Source organism: Papaver somniferum, chromosome 7, assembly GCF_003573695.1.
Source record: "Papaver somniferum cultivar HN1 chromosome 7, ASM357369v1, whole genome shotgun sequence".
In the NCBI taxonomy this organism is placed as follows: domain Eukaryota; kingdom Viridiplantae; phylum Streptophyta; class Magnoliopsida; order Ranunculales; family Papaveraceae; genus Papaver; species Papaver somniferum.
The window spans coordinates 41,996,183-42,016,985 of record NC_039364.1 but is presented as its reverse complement, the minus strand read 5'-3'; the positions used below and the strand labels follow the sequence as shown (position 1 = coordinate 42,016,985).

At 36.7% G+C, this 20,803-nt stretch overlaps 2 protein-coding genes and 1 pseudogene across 4 annotated transcripts; 2 read left to right on the top strand and 1 right to left on the bottom strand.

The window, feature by feature from the left end:
• The first annotated feature begins 8,838 nt into the window (after positions 1 to 8,838).
• On the top strand, positions 8,839 to 13,106 carry LOC113297093 (4'-phosphopantetheinyl transferase HetI-like). Of its 3 annotated transcripts, none has more exons than XM_026545493.1 (3): positions 8,839 to 8,880; positions 10,302 to 10,358; positions 11,342 to 13,106. In XM_026545493.1, the coding sequence occupies exon 3, from the start codon at positions 11,485 to 11,487 to the stop codon at positions 12,454 to 12,456; it is 972 nt and encodes a 323-aa protein (XP_026401278.1). In that variant the 5' UTR covers positions 8,839 to 8,880; positions 10,302 to 10,358; positions 11,342 to 11,484; the 3' UTR covers positions 12,457 to 13,106. The 3 variants fall into 3 exon arrangements, with proteins under 3 accessions (XP_026401278.1, XP_026401277.1, XP_026401279.1); XM_026545492.1 differs by lacking the exon at positions 8,839 to 8,880 and adding an exon at positions 9,530 to 9,661; XM_026545494.1 differs by lacking the exon at positions 8,839 to 8,880 and adding an exon at positions 9,544 to 9,661 and having other exon boundaries at positions 11,375 to 13,106.
• A 388-nt stretch (positions 13,107 to 13,494) lies between these two features.
• LOC113294566 lies at positions 13,495 to 15,518 on the top strand (annotated as a pseudogene).
• A 764-nt stretch (positions 15,519 to 16,282) lies between these two features.
• On the bottom strand, positions 16,283 to 20,470 carry LOC113297092 (post-GPI attachment to proteins factor 3-like). Its single transcript, XM_026545491.1, has 5 exons — positions 20,017 to 20,470; positions 18,302 to 18,563; positions 17,990 to 18,189; positions 17,469 to 17,656; positions 16,283 to 16,985 (listed from the first exon to the last, which is right to left on the bottom strand). The coding sequence occupies exons 1-5, from the start codon at positions 20,118 to 20,120 to the stop codon at positions 16,699 to 16,701; spliced, it is 1,041 nt and encodes a 346-aa protein (XP_026401276.1). The 5' UTR covers positions 20,121 to 20,470; the 3' UTR covers positions 16,283 to 16,698.
• Between the last annotated feature and the right edge of the window lie 333 nt (positions 20,471 to 20,803).

Sequence of the window (20,803 nt, the reverse complement as noted above, 5' to 3'; positions counted from 1 at the left end):
AAACCACAAACAGATGAAATGAATGTGGATGAAGAAGCAGAAGCAAGTCAACTCAGCTTGTCGTTGTCAGATGCAAGTCCAAGTAATTTGGAAAGGTACTTCGCGAAAGGGTTTTGAAAGGAGACTAAGGTACCAGGTAAACCCTATAATGAAGGAGCGCTTGGCGAACTGGAAGGTGGGATTCGAGGCAGGAAGAGAACAAATAAGAAGACAAGAAGCAGATCTTCAAATACGTTTTGTGATCGCAGACATTAGTAATTCAGTTCCACTATTAGAAGAGGAGAATGAAGTTCAGCACGTAGAGAAGAGTACAAACATGGAGACAGTGGATAAGGTGGGAGATTTTATTATTTATTCAACTCCTCCAACTAAATCTATACATCTAGAAGAATCGGATTATGTCTCTACCGGTACTACCCCAAACTTCAACGCAATAACTGCCGGATTATATGATACTCCGACACAGCAAATGGAAGAGGAAACGGAAGATGATGTAACATAAGGGATGAGAGTGATATACAAATTAGATACATTTGAAGGGCCAACTGAACAAGAATAATGGGACATCCACGCCGATGATTCTGAAGCGACGCAGAGCCAGAAAAATCAGTGTGACACTAATGAAAGAAGAGTGAAGGATAAAAAAAGGTCAAGGAAGGGGCGAACTGATATGGACGATTTCACACCTGAAGGTAAAGATACAATGAAGGAGGCAAAGAAGGGGAAGAAAAGGGGAAAAGGAAAGGGAAAGAAGAAGGGGAGGAGGTGTTGAAATAGTCAACCTCGACGATTACATTGATGTGACGCCACCTGAACCAATATAGCTGAAGAAGCCGGAAAAACTAAAACTCTGTAAATCCTGCACCGAGGAAGAATAAAAGCTCCTTCGTCCATTCTTTGAGAATACGAAAGAATGGTATGAAACTCTGTAACAACTTACCAATTTATTTATAGGTGCCAACAATCAAAGTTGATCTCATGAAACATCTGAAATAAAATGATTTTATTTCAACTTTCAGTTAAAATTTATAATATGTCATGTCATGATAATAGTACTTTCATTTGGTTATTTTTAGAAAATGCATTGACAGAGATTATAGTTATTATTTCGGTAATGACGTGGAAGAAATCTTCCTTGGAAAGCATATCCAAGCTCTAATTGATAACTCCAACATTCACAGCGAGATTGTTGATTTTGCTGCAATAAAAGATGGAAAATCCAAGTAAGCCGAGCTACTACGGCAAGAAGCACTTGATTCTGTCTACAAATGCTTATGTAAGTAACAAAAACTCTTAATTTGTGTTTTCAATAACTTGTTACATCCACTTAATTAGGTCTATATATTGTATTTGACATCTTATTTAGGTGCGATGAAACAATTTGGTATGCTAGGGATGGTACAAGTATACATGAATGAATGAAGTATTGTTAGTTTGTTATAGCACAAATATATTACAGGTATGTCTACAAAAGATAAAATTATACGAGTGTCAACAACCAAAGTTAATACAAAATAACCGAAAACATACTCCAGTTTTGTGTGTCAACAATGGGAGTTGTTCCTAGTAAATGGAGTCAACAACCAAAGTTGACACAAATAACTGAACAATACTACAACTTTTTTGTATCAACAATAGCAGTTGACCCTCAAAAATCTGGAATCTGAGAATACCAATTTTCAGATTATAGTATCAACAACCAAATTTGGCAAACATTTATGATATACTTGTTGTTATCTAATATGACAAACAAACTAATGTCGACAATATGATGCATCAACTGTTGAAGAACGCAATAGCCAGCAAAGATGTCACGTAAATGGATAAATGTGGGATTGCAGATAAGATAACACAGAATTACACAGTGAATGGCGAAGACACGTACCTGCTCATACCAATCTGTCGGCTTGACAAAAAAAAATAGACCATTCCATTGGGTGTTGCTTGCGTTACTAAGGGGAAGATGGCTAGTATTCAACACCTTATATCACAATCCAGGGTACAACAAACAGTATATTGTCATGATAAAACCATTGACTGATGTGCTGAACGAAATGGGAAAAAGAGATGCCGAAACAGGTGAACCAATAAGTTCGGAATTTGGGCACTGCTATGTACCAGCACAAAAGGGGTTGGATTGGGCAATGCGCATTTGCTTATTCATAAGTGTTTAGTGAAGCGTGGACACTGCGAGGATTTAGATGGGAAAAACAAAAGATACCTTGACAAGCTGAACATAAAGAGAGTGAAGATGACAGCAAGATTTTTGGGGGGAATTTGATACATGGAAACCGGTTTTAGAAATTACTGACTCTCCTGCAAAAGTTAAAGAAGATCAACGACTTACCGACTTCGTTTAAGAAATCAAGGAAAACCAACAACTAACTGACGCAGTTGATAAAGTAATCAATTTACAAGACTCGGTTGAAACATTGGATTAGTGTGTAACTCTGCAAGTGGTAGTTAACCATACTCTTTTCATGGTCTGACAAGAAACGTCTTAGTATAGTTTTAACAGATCCTAGTAAGTAAAATATAGGTCTAGCTCATTGGTAATTAGTTTAAAAGACATATTAGTTACTGTCAGAAATGTACGCAAGGATGTTTATCTTCTGAAATAATTTGAATGGTTTATTAGTAATGGTTTGTTATGAGTTAATGTTAGTATTAATTTGATTTACTGATTTCTATCCATCCATCATGAATGAATGAATGATTGGTTTGTTATCAAGTGAATGAATGTTATTATTAAAGATTGCAAATATTTACAACTAATGGAGTTAACTTGTATATACAGATAAAACCATGCAATTTTTTTTATTAAGTGTCAACAATGGAAGTTGATCCAATAACGTGGGGTCAACAATGAAAGTTGATCCCATGAATAACATCAACAATGGGATTTGATCCCACAAAGCAATGGGTCAAAAATAATGAGTGAATGAATGATTGGTTTGTTATCAAGTGAATCAATGTTAGTATTAAAGATTTCAGGTATGTAAAGCTAATGGAGTTTACTTTTGCATATAGATAAAACCATGCAATTTTTTGGATTTTATTAAGTGTCAACAATGGAAGTTGATCGAATAATGTGTGTTGATCCCATGAATAGCATCAACAATGAAATTTTGATACTATTTACATAAGCATGTTTCCTGTCAAAACCAGTAAACCTGGAACCTATAAACGGACATACCCTTTAAAAATGTATGCCATTAAAAACATAACAAAGCCAACAAGCAAAAAAAAAGAAAAGAACTAACATCCAAGGTGACATAAACATAATGTATGTAATAAAAAAAGTTGTTCAGAAAAATAGGAAAGCATCACAAAAGTTCTGAACAACATCCTCCTCAAAAAGTTGATCATCCTGGAACTAGACTCCTTGCTGAACATTGGTGCACGATGAGCCAAAGGAGCTCTGCGAAATGCATCTACGACTATTATGTAAGGTAAGAATCCCACAATTACCACACTTCCTGTTCTTGTGCACTTTCTCTCGAGAACCCCTGTACCTTGCAGCAGTTGGCCTTCCATCTGATGCTCGACCACCATTGGGAGGCAAGACATAACCATCCTCAGAAGTTTTTGGAGGCCTCTCATGTCCGGAATAGGATAGATAGGATGAGTATACAAACCTCTATATTACTCGGTCGTATAATACATAATGATGTACTTGTAAGGTTCATCTTCCCCAATCTGAAACATCACTTTCATCGAGTGGGTGTAAGGGAAAATATGTTTCTGCCACCAATTGCAAGTGCATGTTCTAGCATCCAAGTCAACTGTATGCTTTCTAGTAAGAGAAATGATCTCAAAAAATTTCTCACTTGATCTTCTAAACTTGTAAAAACGACACTCAGTTACCCTCTTGTTGAGCCTAGCATGCATCCGAGGAGTAAGCTTTGTAGTCCACTTACTAGACTCCACCAACCTTTTTTAGTTATGCTCCATTACCCTGGCACGAATAACATCGATAAGCTCAAGTGCTGGAAGCCGCTTATCATGCTTAATCACTCTATTAATACTCTCAGCAATATTAGTTGTGTTCTCAACAAATCTTTGTCCTAGAAATGCATGAGCATCCCAGTTATGGAATGAAATCTTTACCATCCAATCAATAACTGAATCCAACTTCAAATTGCTTATACTCAATGCAGTGTATCACTCTGCAAACAACTTCACAGCAGTTTGCCTACTCTTGCCCTTTGGAACAGGAATATTTCCTTTCATATGGTACAAAAAGTATGAATGGTGAGCATTTGGGAAGATCTCAGGGACATGCTTCAAAAGGCCAGTTCCACGGTCTATGGTCAGTGGACGATTGTCACGGATAATACCATTCAAATTGGTTAAGAACCATTCCTAACTCTCACAATTTTCACAAGGAACAATTCCAAATGCGACTGGATAGATCTTTATAAAAACCAAAAACACCAAAAATCCAAAAAGTGACCCATAAAACTGAAATCCATGAACAAGTTATGGTATCGACAACAAAAGTTGATACAAAAATTTGGGATCAACAATAAAAGTTGATCATAGACAATTGAAATCCATGACAAGTTGTGGGATCGACAACAAAAGTTATGGGATCAACAAAAGTTATGGGATCCATAGAAGTGAAATCCAGAGACATATCAGACTATACAATGGTATCAACACCTCAAGTTGACACAAAATACTAGTATCAACAACCAAAGTTGAAACACTTAAAAAAGAAATGGAGGAACAAGTGAGTTTCCAAAAAAACTGAAATCTAGAGACACATGAATCCTACATTGCTAACTCTTTCAGAGTAAAAAAATTCATGCATTGGCTTTCAATTAATAATTAAAAAATAGAAAAATAAAAATCATAACTTGGTTACCAGTTTTCCTGCAAGCAACCATAAGACCGCCCTTGAACTTCCCAGTGAAAAAAGTAGCATCAGTAAATAACATCGGACGACAGTAATTATTGAAACCAGGTGATGGAAGCTTCGAAGGTGACAAAAAACCTTTTGAACTACTTCGTTACACTATCATACTCAAACTTGACGACACTTCCAGGATTGTAACGTTCAATGGAATCTTTATACCAAACAAAGTCTGATAGGACTTGATGTCATCACCCCAAAGACACTCTTTAGTGAATTGTAAACCATGGTATGCTTGACTATACATGAGATCAACTCCATAATCCAGCTGGAGCAGATCTTTGACATCCGTTGCGGTCTTCTTCTTCTTTGATGCTCGAAAATCATCTATTAAGATATCCTTCAGAATAGATTTTGTCATTCTGACTTTTGATGGATCGGAACAAGCTAAATTACATGAATTCTCTCCATGATACGTCTTGCACTTAAACACGCCATCAATACTGGAAAGGAGAGGGGCATGAAACCTCCAGTGACAATTTTGACTTTCCTTGTGCGTACACTCCACAGTGTATCGTGTCTGGTCACTCTTACGTAAGTAATCTTTGTAACCACTTTGAACTTCATACTTTTAAACAGTTTTACGAACATCATCAACACTTTAAAACAACTGCCTTACTCCAGTTAAGATGTTCTCCCAAGCATCAGACTTTTTGGGAACCCTTTTGATCAAAGACGAATCATCGGTCAAGTCTTCTACAACAACTACCTTGTTGTTTGAAACACAACTTGATGATGACGAAAAAGGAGCAACATAAGAAGAAGGAGCAATAGAGTCAACTCAAACCCTTAACTGGATGTTAAACTTCAACATATCAATCCCTTTCGTGATGTAATAGTGAATGAAAAATCTCAAATCCAAATGGTGATGAATGACATTTGAGATCCCATCCATAATATAACCAAACAGTATGAGGTCTTCAGGGACATAAGGCCGGTTTTGTTTCACCACACTAATCATCTCGCTGGCAATAGCTGATTCCGAAAAAAAATGCGAGACCGTCAAATTACAAAATGTGAACTATGCAACAACCATATTTTGACTTCAACAACCATAACAGATCAATAAACTCATAAACTCATAAAACATAAAAATAAATAAATAAATTATGTTCATAATTTGGGATCAACAAACTATTATTGACATCATAATCTGAAAACTATCCAGGTTCTTTGTATCAACAATGAAAGTTGATCCAATAAACCTGTGCCAACAACCAATATTGATACCATAATCTGAATATTATACAAATTTTATGTGTCAATAATGATAGTTGATCCAGTAAAACCTGTGTGAACAACCAAAGTTGTCGGATCAACAACACAAATTTCACAGAACAATCTAAAAATTATCACAGATTTTTGTGTAAAAAAATGAAAGATAATACAATAAAACTTGTGCCAACAACCAAATAATCATGAATATGTTACTCTCAGCCGGATTAGTATGCAGTCGGCGACAATATCAACTGCTACATCAATACCTCATGACAAATACATACTCTATGCTAAATCAACTGCTACGTCAATACCTCATGAAAAATACATACTCTATGCTAAATATTCACTGCAAACAATAAGAGAAAACAAGATAAACTAACCTAAGCTACAAATTACAACCATATTTGACCTGCGAGACAGTCAAATTACAAAATATGAACTCTGCAACAATCATAACAGATTAACAAACTCATACTCCCTCCGTACCTATTATAAAGGCGGAGAAGTAAAAAATTGTAGTCCCTATATATAGGCAGAAAACTATTTTCAATGTGTTTTCTTCCCTATATACCCTTAGTTAAGCTTACGGGTATCAACAAAGATATTTATTACTACAATAATTTTCTAGGATAATTACTAATATAAAACTTTCCCATCCATACAGTTTACTCCAATATTTATTGTTTAGCTAATTTCTCTCACCAGATTCTCTTATACTTTCGTTGTTTAGTGGAATACAAATTCATTGAAATCAGGATATTCATTAACTATCAAAATCTTTATTATGGATAAATAAGGTAGTTTTAGGGAAATATATGCAAACCAAAACTCTTCTTATTCTACGAGATTTCTCCTTCTCCGCCTTTATAATAGAGACGGAGGGAGTAAAATATATTAAAAAAAGACAATGTTGTGTTCAGAATTTAGGATCAACAAACCAATGTTGACACCGTAATTTAAAAACTATACCAGTTGATCCAACCAATCATGTGTCAACAACCAATGTTGACACCATAATCTGAAAATTTTGTATCAACAATGAAAGTTGATCCAATAAACCTGTGCCAACAACCAATGTTGATACCATAATCTGGATAATTCGGTGACGTCGCTTACATCATGACTACCAAAATTATCCCAGTTATATTCAACAACAAAAGTGTCAACATTCATCAACAGAGTTGATCACAAAAACTAATTCAATTAAATGTAGAAAGATACATCATGGCTACCTACATTCTACCGGTTATACTCAACAACAAGAGGATCAACATTCATTAACAGAACCGATTCATCAAAAAAGATTCATATAACATAAATCAAAGCTAAAATTCCTGAATTATAAACATAAATTTGTTTCATGAGCTGTTCTAAGCAAAAACACATTAAAAACCAGAAAAAAATCAAAAATCAAAAATCGCAAAATGAAAAATTAAAAAGTACTTGTTTAAAATATGATTCACGATCTCGAGTTTAAATCAACGAATCTAGTAGAATCAACATAAATTAACGATCTATAGAACCAAAAATCAAACTCAAAATCTGTTGAATCAAACATGCAAATCAAAAATCAGATCTCGTCAAATTAAGAATCAAAATTCGAACATGCAAATCAAACATACATATCTACGAATCTTCAATTAGGAATCAACATTACCAATTTGTTGAAACAAATCTAGTAAAATGTGTTGCTAAACTCAGATGAAGAAACTCAGAAATATCTCGTTCAAATCTGATGATTTTGTTGTTGATGAAGAAACGACAGATCTGAAATTTACAAGTTCCGTTGAGTCAGTTGATTAATACGGATGAAGTAGAAGACAGAGAAGATTAAGAAATTCTCTTGATTCAAACCTAAAATTTTCATAAAAAATTTCGAATTTTTTTAAAGAAATTTTAGCAGTTGCATGACTTCTCTCTCTTTTTGTTTTTCTTTTCGTTAGTTTAATATATATATGAGGGTAATTTTGTAATGTTACAAAATCCTTAATGTACCCCTAATGGGATTTAGATTAAGAGGGGTATATTTTTTGTATCATAAGAGTATTTGTGAAGCCCATCAAAACAAGGGACAATTATATAATTACCACTTCTTCTACGGTGAAACTAGTAATTGAATCTGAACTGGAAAAACTAGGACTCTTTTTACGTTTTTCTACACTAGGCATCGGTTTGATCGAACTGATCAGAAACACCTAATCGATAATTCAACGGATGTGATCAATTATGGATTGGTTAATAGGCCGGTCACCGACGAGATAAATATAATCGACAGGTATATCTACGATTAATCCTAACCGTTGATGCAGGATTAATCCTCCTTCGTTGGTAATATGAAAATATCCTCTCTTTTTTCAGGGAAACACCAGCAGCCACTAGGGGCGGAACTGTGTAGTTACTTGGGCTGGCTTAAGCAAGCTCAAAGTCTAAAAAAACTTACACTTTTACAGTGTATTTGTGTTTGGCTATAAAAAATCAAGCCTAAACAATAGTCTTAAGCCAGCCCAAGCCAAACCAAGTTGTTTTCAAGCCACCCCATCATTTATTTTCTAGTTCCGCCACTGCCAGCACCACCCTTCTCCTCTTCTTCTAACCCCACGCCACTGACGCGGCCATCCCCACTACCAGCATTATCTTCTTTTTCTTCTAGAAAGTCACAATTACAACAACTACAAGACATTTATGTTAGGAGAATTTTCATCAAATTTGGGCAAAATCAGGGAACTTTTCGCTCCAATTAGGTATATTTTATGTCTCATATACGAAGAACACCCCACGTTCGGCTGATAACTTGTCAGCCGAACCTAGGTATATTTTCTGAAAACATAGGTTCGGCTGACATGTTATCATCCATCTGGTCAGCTGATCTAGGTTTTAAAATTTTAATTTTTTGACGAATGTAACTTATAAAAAGGACATTAAACCTCGTTTAGAAGTCTAACTTTGTATTAACAAATCTCAGCCGATCCCAAAAACCTAATATCTTCTTCTTTAACAAACCCTAACCATCTCTAAAAAAAAAAGAAAAAAAAAATATTTTTGAAACTAACATTATAATCATTCATTAATATTAGATTCTAATTATTATTATTAACACTAATGAAGGAAGATATTAATGTCATGATAAAAACATAATGGATTAGGGGTTATTGATTTTAGTCTCTATTTTGTCATTACCTTGTATGCGTCGAAAGTTTTGAGGTTGGCTCAAAGTGGGATTGAAAAATTTTGTTGCATAGAACAGATCAGTAAGTTCGACAAACAATTTCGTCGGGCCAATTCGTTTTGGTTAGAGCGTCGTGCTAATAACGCGAAGGTCGCAGGTTCGAGACTTGCATGGGCCAAAGAGTTTGTTTTCCCTTGTGTGTCTCTCCGTCGTCCGGTATCTTCTTCTTTTTTTTTTTTCTTTTTTTTTTCCTCGTCAAATTTGTGTTTCTTTTTGTACAAAATTTCCTTCCGTTTCCTCTGAATAAAATTCCCCCCTCTATCCTGATCTAATCCAAATTTGGAGTATTCTCGAAGGTATGTCTTTTTAATGGTGTTCTTATTTTAGAAGGTATTTCTGCTGGTTGATTTTTGTTCTGCCAATTGAAAAGGACTCGAAAATCTTAAATTAGGGTTATAACGCTAGGGTCAATTGTTCTTGATTGTTGTTATGTTAGCTACTTGCTGCTGTGGAGTCCACTATGTATTCAATTGAGTGTTGAAAATATAGGTGTGGAAATCATATTTACACTTTCGAAATTGTATATAAACGATGCCTTCGGATGCATAGCAAGTCGTATCGACTTCGTTCTATTTGCCTTTGTACTTAAACAAAGTAGTCAGAAATTTCAGAATGTTGACCCTAAGTATGGTTCCTCGTCGATGTACACTGATGCTTGCTTATCAATTGATCATCTTAGTTGATCTACAGGCAGATAGTTAGAGGCTACGAGTTTTGTTAACTGGGCTTAATTGGTGAACTTTTTTTTTAGTTTTAGTTTTCACGGAACTTTGTATGAACATTGAGTGTCTCCAGTTTTCACCAACATTACAAACATAAATAAATTGACATTTAGATACTCTGTGCGTTTATTTTGCGTCTGTAATTTTCTGAGTATGATTCAAGTGTGATGGGTTAATACAAATTTTGAGCCAAACTACGTGGTGTATTTTGCAGGTAGTACAAGAGATAAGGTCCAAAGCTCAATACCAGAGTGATTTGATTTCTCAACCGGTAATCTTCTTTGTTTCTATCATTTATTTCTTTCAGAATTTCAGTTACTGGAATGCTCAGCTTAGAATGTTGATGACGATTCAGAATTTCAATCACTGGAATGCCTAGCTTAGAGTTTTAAGTTTCTTCTTTCAATTTTATGGGTTTGTGTGTAAGAAATTTGTGAGTAGTTTTAACTTTTATCAAGTATTGTGGGTTCAACATAATTTTTGAATTGGTTGATGAGCTGCTTGTTCCTACATAATTGCTTAGTGCGTTGAGGGTAGTATGGAATTGCTTAGTGTGTAGAGGGTAGTATGGAAGTCGGATCAGTATTAAATGTATAAAGATTTGATCGTTTGACCTACTTGATCAGTGTCGAAATACTGCTAGTTCTATCTGGACGAAGATTAGTATATAGTTTACTTTGCCAACACCTTTCAGTTCTATCTATGAAAAGTAGCTTTGATGTGAGATAACTTGGAGGAACGAGAGTATTCTTGATAGTTGAATTTTCTTTTGAAAATAACACGACTGCGGTGAAACTCTTGATAGTCAATTTAGTTGTTTCATGATTTGATATGGATATCATCATCATCTATTTTGTGCTTTGTTTATTTGAAATGCATTTATCAATTCCTCATGTTTCGTATTTGTTGGCATATGATTCTTTTATCAATAAAAGAATTCAGATCTTGGATGAGTCAGCTCGTATTTCGGTAAGCATAATATAATAAGTATTTGTTGGCATTAGAGACATTAGTTTCCCCCTTAAAATCAAATTCGCTAAGGCAGCTAGCTGTGTCAATCTCATATGTTTGTGCCCTAGTGCATTTTGTTTTATTTCTTTCTTTCAACCCTTGCATTTTGTTAGTGTTTGTCTATTGGGTTTCTGCCTACTCAATACTAGTAGACTACCTTACAAGAGAAAAACGGATATCTAGCAATGTGATCTCCGTTCTTTTCATTTTGATCCGATTACCAAATATTGGTGTTTTTAATAGGAGGGAATTGAAAAAATACCCTCCATTTTTCAGGATTATCAAATTTCAAGGGAGTTCTCAAACTCTGGGTAGAGACAGAAAGATGCACATTCAATTGTCATAACCCATAATTGTGAGGAGCACACGGTGTACTGTAGATACACATGATTGCATTGTTCTGTAGAAGGAGTATGTCGATGCAGATAGATTGTTTCGCGAGGAAGCTCTTTTGTTCGTCATCATCACCTTTGGTTTCTGTACCACTTCCTTCTCGAAGGGAAACCCATCTTTGGTACGTTATACCTGATGAAGTAAAGGATGCATCCCTCCAAAATCAGTATATGAAGCTATTATCACCATGTGAGAAGAAAACTGTTTTACAGATGCAAGGAGACAGACTTCAGAAAGGAGCCTTGCTAGCTCGTGCTCTGGTGCGCACTACTCTTGCAAGATATACAGACACACAAGTCAGTCCAAATTTGTTGAAGTTCCAGAAGAATAATTTTGGGAAACCAGAGGTAGAATGGAAGCATGATGTACAGTGGAACCCACCATCCTTGCATTTTAACATCTCACATTCATCATCTTTGATAGCCTGTGGTGTAACTGTAGATATGCCTATAGGAATTGATGTCGAAGAGAAGCAAAGGAAGGCAAAGACTAGTACCATGGCTTTTGCTCGACGTTATTTCTCACCTCATGAAGTGGAACGCTTGCAAGCAATTGCGGATCCCGAGGTTCAACGGCATGAGTTTATCAAATTGTGGACACTTAAGGAAGCATATGTCAAAGCACTGGGCAGGGGTTTCTCGGCTTCACCTTTCAAGACTTTTGCCATCCAATTCAGACGGAAACCTAAATCCCGCTTACATGTTACCCTGGATTCTCACTCCGAGGATTTTAAAATAGTTGTTGAACCTCTCAATGCTTCTGAGGATGTCAAAACTAATTGGCAGTTTGGACTATTTGAACTGGCAAGATCACATTATGCAGCCATTTGCATAGGAAACAACAAGACAACGGAAGGCGAAGAGAATCACCCACTAAAATTGAAGGTCTGGAGGACCATCCCGTTCGTAGAAGATGAATGTGTTTCTGGATCTGATTCGGTTGTAGCTCTCAGTGGACTGACCTAGAGCTAGAGGTTTATGAACATCGAAAAACATTTACCTAGCTTCATATGGCCCTAGATCCCCACTGTCTGGCCCTAGAACCCCACTATCTGACAAGAACGTCCTAAGATGCAATAAATTGAGTCGGAAGGTACAGTGCGCTGGTTGTTTGGGCGGGGCTTCTGCTGGTTTGTCGAAGGCAGAGAAAACAACATTCGATGTGAAGCTTTAGAAATTTGATGCGGCCTCCAAGATCAAGGTTTTGGACGAGGCTAAAGCATTTACTGGTCTAGGATCGAAGGAGGTTGAGGAACTAGGGGAGAAGTCGCTGGTTATAATGAAGCAAGGAGCAGGCAGGCGTAATTCTAGGGAAACTGAAAGCTATTGGTGGTGGAACTCAGCGATGGAGTGAAGTGATTGACTGTTGCGACTTACGTGAGTTTTTTATGGGTTTTGTGCAGGCATGCACATATTTTTGGGAATTTTATGGAATTGAGAAATCCCATAATGCACAAATATTCCATTGGATGAGTTCTAACCCACTAAGGCAGACGTCGAAGAAGATTCAGGCATACAGTTTATACATTTTTAGTTTTTTTAATGTTCTCTTGATTATGATGTCAAATAATAGCTTGGGGGGTTCAGCTTGATATCTAGTTATTCTTTCTGTGCCAGATCGTTTTACAGTTACGTTTTTTATTTCTCTGGTTGACAACAAAAACCTTTAGATCACGGGATCAAATAACTTATATAACTTGAAAATCAGATACATAATCAAGCTCATTGATCTAAAGACTCCAAAGAATCTCGGTCGAAACAGTTCTTGGTTTCATACAAGCTGATGACCAACTAACACCTTGTTGGGGATAATGCATATGTTTGTGCCTTTGGAACCATTAACATTTGGTTGGTTAGAAACTTGAAAAGATTTCATCTCTCAAATGCACCAAATTTCATTCGAGGAGAAGAAAAAGAAAACATTTTACTGCACATGAAGTCGAACTTTTGACCTGCTCAACCGCAGTATATTAACTGGTGGCCTTATCTCCCTCCCGCCAAATCATGTTCTTCCTTTCAAATTCCGCGCTAGTCAGAAACTCACCGCCCCCACCATGTATTTCCCAAGCAGAAATAAAATCATGCAAAACCATGAGAGATTTGATTCAAATTCACGGGAAAAAGATCAAAACTGGTCGAATAAGAGACCCATTTGCTGCTGCTGAGATCTTACAGTTTTCTGCTTTAACAAGTAATGGAGATTTACAGTATGCTCGTTTACTTTTTGATCGTATGGAGGAACCTAATTGTTTCTCTTTTAACACTATCATCAGAGCTTTTTCTGAAACAAACAATCAATCTGTAGAATCTCTTATCATTTTCAGCCAAATGCTGTATAATGAATTCGTCGAACCAAATCGATTTACGTTTCCATCAATTTTAAAAGCGTGTGCGAAGATGAGAAGAATTGAAGAAGGAAAACAAGTTCATTGTCAGGTTATTAAACGCGGGTTGGGTTTAGACATAGACGAGTTTATTGTTAGTAATCTTGTTCGAATGTATGCGGTTTGTGGGCTCATGAAGGATGCAAGGAAACTGTTTGATAAAAGTGGTGTAACAAGAAAGGAGTCAATTAGTGATGGAAATGTAGTTCTTTGGAATGTAATGATTGATGGGTACATAAGAATTGAGGATTTTGATTGAGCGAGGCAGTTATTTGATTTAATGCCTCAAAGAAGCGTGGTTTCGTGGAATGGAATGATTGCAGGTTATGCACAAAATGGTTACTTCAAAGAGGCTCTGGAGATATTCCAAAAGATGCAGTTGGAAAATGTTTGTCCGAATTATGTGACGCTGGTTAGTGTTCTCCGTGCAATTTCTCGTCTTGGTGCACTTGAATTGGGGAAATGGGTTCATTTGTATTGTCAGAGGAATGAGATTGAGGTGGATGATGTACTTGGATCTGCTTTGATTGATATGTACTCGAAATGTGGGAGCATTGAAAAGGCTATTCAGGTATTTGAGAGGGTTCCACGAAGAAATCCTGTTACTTGGAATGCCATCATTGGAGGGTTATCTGTGCATGGCCGAGCAAGAGATGCGCTTGATTATTTCAATAAGATGGAAATGGAAGGAGTGAAACCGACTGATGTTTGTTATATTAGCGTGCTGAGTGCGTGTAGTCATGCAGGGTTGGTTGATGAAGGAAGATTGTATTTTGACCAAATGGTAAGAATAGCTGGGTTAGATCCCAGAATTGAACACTATGGATGTATGGTAGATTTGTTCGGTCGTGCAGGATTATTTGAAGAAGCCGAGGAGTTCATATCTAAAATGCCAATCAAGCCAGACGGTGTAATCTGGAAAGCCTTGTTAGGTGCTTGCAAGATGCATGGTAATGTTGAGATGGGACAACGTGTGGCGAAAAAACTTATGGATTTAGCTCCAAGTGATAGTGGGTCATATGTAGCTCTTTCAAATATTTATGCGTCTTTGGGAGATTGGGAAGGTGTTTCAGCAGTGAGACTGATGATGAAAGAGAAGGATATAAGGAAAAACCCAGGTTGTAGCTGGATCGAACTCGATGGAACAATTCATGAATTCCTTGTGGAAGATGAATCTCATCCTAGAGCACGAGAGATACGTTTAATGTTGGAGGAGATGAGTGAGAAATTGAGATTAAATGGGTATAAACCTGATACTAAGCAACTGCTGCTGAACATGGATGAGGAAGAGAGGGAAAGTCTGGTTTTTCATCACAGTGAAAAGATTGCAGTGGCGTTTGGGTTAATTAGTACCAAGAGAAATGCACCATTACAGATAGTCAAGAACTTGAGGATCTGTGGGGATTGCCATTCTTCAATGAAATTCATTTCAAGAATTTATACTCGGAGGATAATCGTAAGGGATAGAAATCGATTCCACCATTTCGAAAATGGAGCGTGTTCATGTATGGATTATTGGTGACTGTTAAAAATTCATGTAGACAGTACTTGGTCTGTCTATAAATTAGTAAATCTAAGACAACAATGATCATGTAGACTGCCAACATTCATTAAAGGCGCGCGATCTCGAGACTCGGGACAAGTCTGTAGAAGTTCATATATTAAAGTAGATTCTGAGGAGAATTCATTTTATGCGAAATCTTACCTGTTACACAAGATAGGTTGTGACTTTAGGCCCGCTTGACCAAAAATTTTCCCTATAAACCGAATTGAGACCAAAATTTTAGGTCGTGGTCCAAATATTCCAAACTTTTCCCAGGACGAAATGACCTGATAGCGGTATCCCAATACAATATTTGCTCGACACCCACCCATCCGTTTGCTTTGTAACTCAGAATCTGTCATCGTGACCGAAAATTTTACCCGTGACTCAATGGTTAATGATCTTGGCTCCTTGTTTAGGCCGGCAATGTCCACAGGTTCCTTTATATATAGGATCACCAGTTTCTTAACAACAATTGAGACAGTTTGGCCGAGTGGTCTAAGGCCTCAGAATCAGGCTCTGGTCCGAATGGGCGTGGGTTCAAATCCCACAGCTGTCCCAAACTTCGTTTTCTTTTCATTCCGCACAAGGGCATGGGTTCCAATTTAACTTTCTTTATCTTTTTAGTCGGTTTAATTTTTTATTCAGTCAGGTCAACCGTCACACTGGTCTTTCTTTTTTACCAAAGCATTATCCAGTGGGTCACTGGCATTGCCACCACCATTTCACACACTCTTGAGGTCTTACCCTTACCTCCTTACATAAGAATGCACACTCCAATAGGGGCAATGTTGGATACTGATATCCAGTGGACATAAGTTCCTGAACAACTTTAAATTGAAAATGGACATTGTACTCAAACAAATTCCTTGTCTAAAATACTTCCAAATAGATAAGACTTTTGAGGATTTTTTACATGAAAACAAAATAACTTCATCACTAGCAACCCAATGATCTAACATGCACATTGGGGAAAAACAAAAAAAAAAAAGATCAAAATCTGTCTTGCAGGAATATCTTAAATCCTAAACATCCAAGGAAAACCCCTCGGCAAATATGTTCAGAGACATCATTTGCATAAGAGGAAAAAACAAAAAAAAAGAAAAAAAAGAAATAGGATACAATTTCAATCAACTACAGAAGCAATTAGGAAGCAGGGTGGCCTAACATGATGCTGATGATACAATTCGTCCAGTATCTAGTTGGTATGGTTGAGTACAGTGGTTGTCGGAAACATGGGAATTAGACAATCGTGGTAGGTTACAGTGTAATAAACATCAGTTACTTAACCTTCTTGACAAGTTCTGAAGTCCTGAACTCCGCATCATCCTTGATGAAGCTCCACCAAAGGTAGGTGAGGGGTATTGTGGTTAAGTGCCAGAGAGCATGAGCGTCAACAAATCCCATGTATGGAGGGAAATCATAGATCTCCAAAAGCATTGCAAGTCCACCTCCCACAACAACCACCCACAACTTCCACCTTGAAGGGTGACGAGTTACGCCTGCCCAGACAGCCCATAAGAGAAGCTGTGTCACTCCCATTACAACACACACTTTCATGTTCCAACCTGCATCCCCATGTTTTCAGAATTTGCATTAGCCCATCAACTCATTACATACTCCACAGGAAATAAAGATGACATCTATATGATGTTTTTACATTAAGTAATAGATACCCGCAAACAAGTTTATCTTTTGTCTTTCCCTCTAAAATGCTTTTAAATACAACAAGCAACCACCACCTATGTCTTGTTTTCTTTTCTGGAATTGCGGAGAATACAATGCCTCGGCATATTTTATTTGAGCCTAATTGCCATAGACTCATAAGAGAAAAGCAAGGTGTGCGTCATGAACACACATGTTGGGCAGTAGTCACTCACACTCAGCTAACCATATGCAGATTAAACATAATTCTGGAGTAATGAGATATAAACCAGATAGGAGTGGGGAACCTATCACCATGGAACAAGATGCCACTGCTATCATATGGAAATGTTAATGGTACTTGAACTTGTAATATGAAAACGTTAAGCGAAAAGATGAAGACTTACCATAATCAAGTTGGTAAAAGTTGAGGTATAAAATATGGGTGGTAATAAATGCCAGTAATGGAGCAGAAATCATGACTCTAGATGCTTCATGCCTCACATTGAAAGTACGTAAAAATGCCAGAATGAGGCTGAATCCAAGTAATGCTACAGCCGCGGAGTAGTCAATCTTTTCTGTAAGATCCACGTCTCTGAAAGGAAAACAAATTCAGATGATGACTACTGCAGAAACAAAATGTTTAGGCAATAGACATTATATAAGACATATGGAGCAGCTTATTTTGACAAGATTGATTATAACATCGGTGAGGCGCCTAGAAAGCACTAAGTGACTAAATCAATCTCCGAGGATGCAATAGATTTTCGAATAGGCACTCAAATAAAAGCACAATCATTAAGCAACCAGCTACAAGTCTGCCTCGAAGCATAAGTGGTAGGATAAACCATATTTGTTAAATGCTTCTTTTCTTTCACCAAAAAAATAACACAATCATTTAGGGAGAAGAAAAAGTTAATCAGCTTACCGACTGTGAAAAACAGCACTCCAGAACCAGGAATTCATCGCTAGGAGGCCATAAATATGCCATAAGCCACTGAATTCGTAGTAAGGTTTTCTAGTTTCAGGTCGTAGAGGCAACTTGTAGCACAGAAGAAGGAAGAAAGATAACCATCCATGGAATTGCATGGCTAGGTTAAAAGCAGAAAATGCCACAGATACGGGCTCCTGAGTACACGGAGGACAGTTTTATTGTTTCTGAGTTTTCTCTTAGGAGCAGGAATGCCTAACAAGAAATCAAGAACCACAGGTAGATAATAAGATGACAAATGTTACAAACCTGAATCCCGAAGACTCGCTTGAAGGGCCATTTACCATGGTACTTGACTGGAGCTTTGCCAAGATTCTCTCTCTCTTGCTCTCTATCAAGCATGCAGTGGTAGCGGCAGTCACTCTGGCAGTCCCATTGCTTCCACCTTAGATAAAGTGGTTCCTGCATGTACCACTTACCATCGGCAGACACGCCATCAGAGGAGAATCTAAAGTGTTGAAAACAGTTTTCTCCTACACACCCTGTATTCTTGCACTGCTCTACACAAGTCCTGTGATCGAAATAAATAACATTAAGATCGAATCAAAAAATTGTCCTTTTAAATACTCATGCATGGTTAAATCATAACACGCAAAGATTTAAAAAAAAATCATATTAATGATACTATGTATTAATTTATTTGCTAGCAATGTCTCGTTAGATGTGTACATGAATTTAATTACATATCTTAGTAGCTGACATGCTTGGCCAATAGCAAAACTGCTGTTCCTATCTTTGTCCATCTGTTTTCTGAACGTCAGATTTCGGTTAAATAGTACTTGGATGGTGTGACGTATACAGTCAGCTTTGAACTTTAAACATCAGGAGGTGAGCAGAAATGTAGAGTGACTGATGAAACAAGACATTCTAGGGAGTCGGTGTTTAATGGTGTTCTTTGAACATATCCATGTCAGTTCATTTCACTGTCATAGTATCTCGGAGCTTCCAAAACAGTAGTAGTTTAAGTTGGTCCAAACACTATGGGCCAGTTAAACCAGCTTTTAACACCAAACAGAAACATTACATACGTAAAGCTGCAATGTATCACTTAAAGAACAAGGAAAATTAATGAATAGTCCATTTAGCATCAATTTCTGTCTAAATTATGTCATTATACATTGTACAAAATTTTGATAGTTTGAACCTACTTGGATACCAAGTTACCAACCACCTATATATATTAATTTTTGAACTACGCAATTTTTTACGAAAGTGAGAGCAGACTGTATCTAATAATGCATCTCTGATTCAATATCAAATTCTCCATTTGATCTTATATGCTTCTGCCATAGGTCCTGAAATTGCCAGTAGAAGAGTGACTTTGTATCTAGTTTCAGCTCTAGGGTTCTCGAGCTAGATGAAAATATGACTCGTGACAGCTGAATAGTGAATAAACCAAAAGAGATATCTAGTTCTGATATATATTTCACTTTTTCATGAACAGGTAAAAGTAAACATATCTGCAATCAAAGACCAGACAGAATCATATCCTAAATTTTATAAGGAGTGTAAACATGACTATCAAGCTCCCCCAGCAACAGTACAATCCGTTGAAGCAATCGAACCTTTCAACATCTTCACTGGAATGCCATTTCTTTGGTTAGACTCCGGTTTCAGCAGACCATGAAATGCTTGGCTCAATCACAATTTAAATCTCTTAATTGCGCCAATGTAGATCTACATCCTAGTGTCACTAGCATCAACTTAAAATCACTTACCTTTTAAAATTCTCCCCAACTATAGTTTGCTTAATTCATACATTCAATTGAGCTCCATCCATATATTTCTACTCTCAGTTCCCATAAAACAATAACTACGGAACTAAATTTTTAATAAAATACTGGATGAATAAGAGAGATGAACACTATATGCTCATAAATTTCAGCCAAACAGATCCAAGGAGACAAAATAAAATTCTTACTAATAAACAGATCAAAATAGATAGAGGAAGAGAGGAGACATACTTGTAGAGAGAATCAGAATCACCAGGGCTAGAATCAACAACTTGAATGAAACAACACGAAACTCCCAATAAAACAACAGCAACAACCCAGTAACTGTTCTTCATATCGATCCAGCAATCAGGAAAACAATCTGTAGTAGCTAGGAGGAAGTAAAATCAACGAGATCTTATCAACTACATATAAACAATAAATTCATTCAATTTGACTGAATTTCTTTTATTTAAATACTAATATTTTATTAGTTCTCCTGTTGTGCTCCAATAAGCTGCTGCAGTTCCAGCTGTGGACAAGGTTTAGGGCTGAAACAAAATAGTGAAATGAATGAAGTGAGAGCTTGAAGTTTCTAGAAAGAGAGAGAGAGAGTAATGACTAATGAGCTTTCAGAAGTTTTTTTATTTTTCAGCCTATAACGAGTAACCACGTGGAAAGACTACATCTAGCTGAGTGAAGATTGGCATCTATCATTTTTTTTTTATTTTTTTTATTTTCTATTTCCATCCAACGAAAACACCATGTAAATGTACTTTGGACTTTGGATTCTGTACTTTGGAAGGTCATCTTTCCATCTAGGTGAGCTTTCAGAAGTTCATCTTTAAGGTCTGTACTTTGGACTTTGGATTCTAAAATTTGAAGAGTCTTCACGGGACTTTGGGAGAGCGGTAGAAATTAACAAAAATTCTCAATCAACTGCTTGAACAAATATACACGGTTGGATTGGAGTATACCCAGGTTGATTGGGGTATACCTAAAGAGACAAAACCTGGGTCATTTTGAAGTAAACAGGACA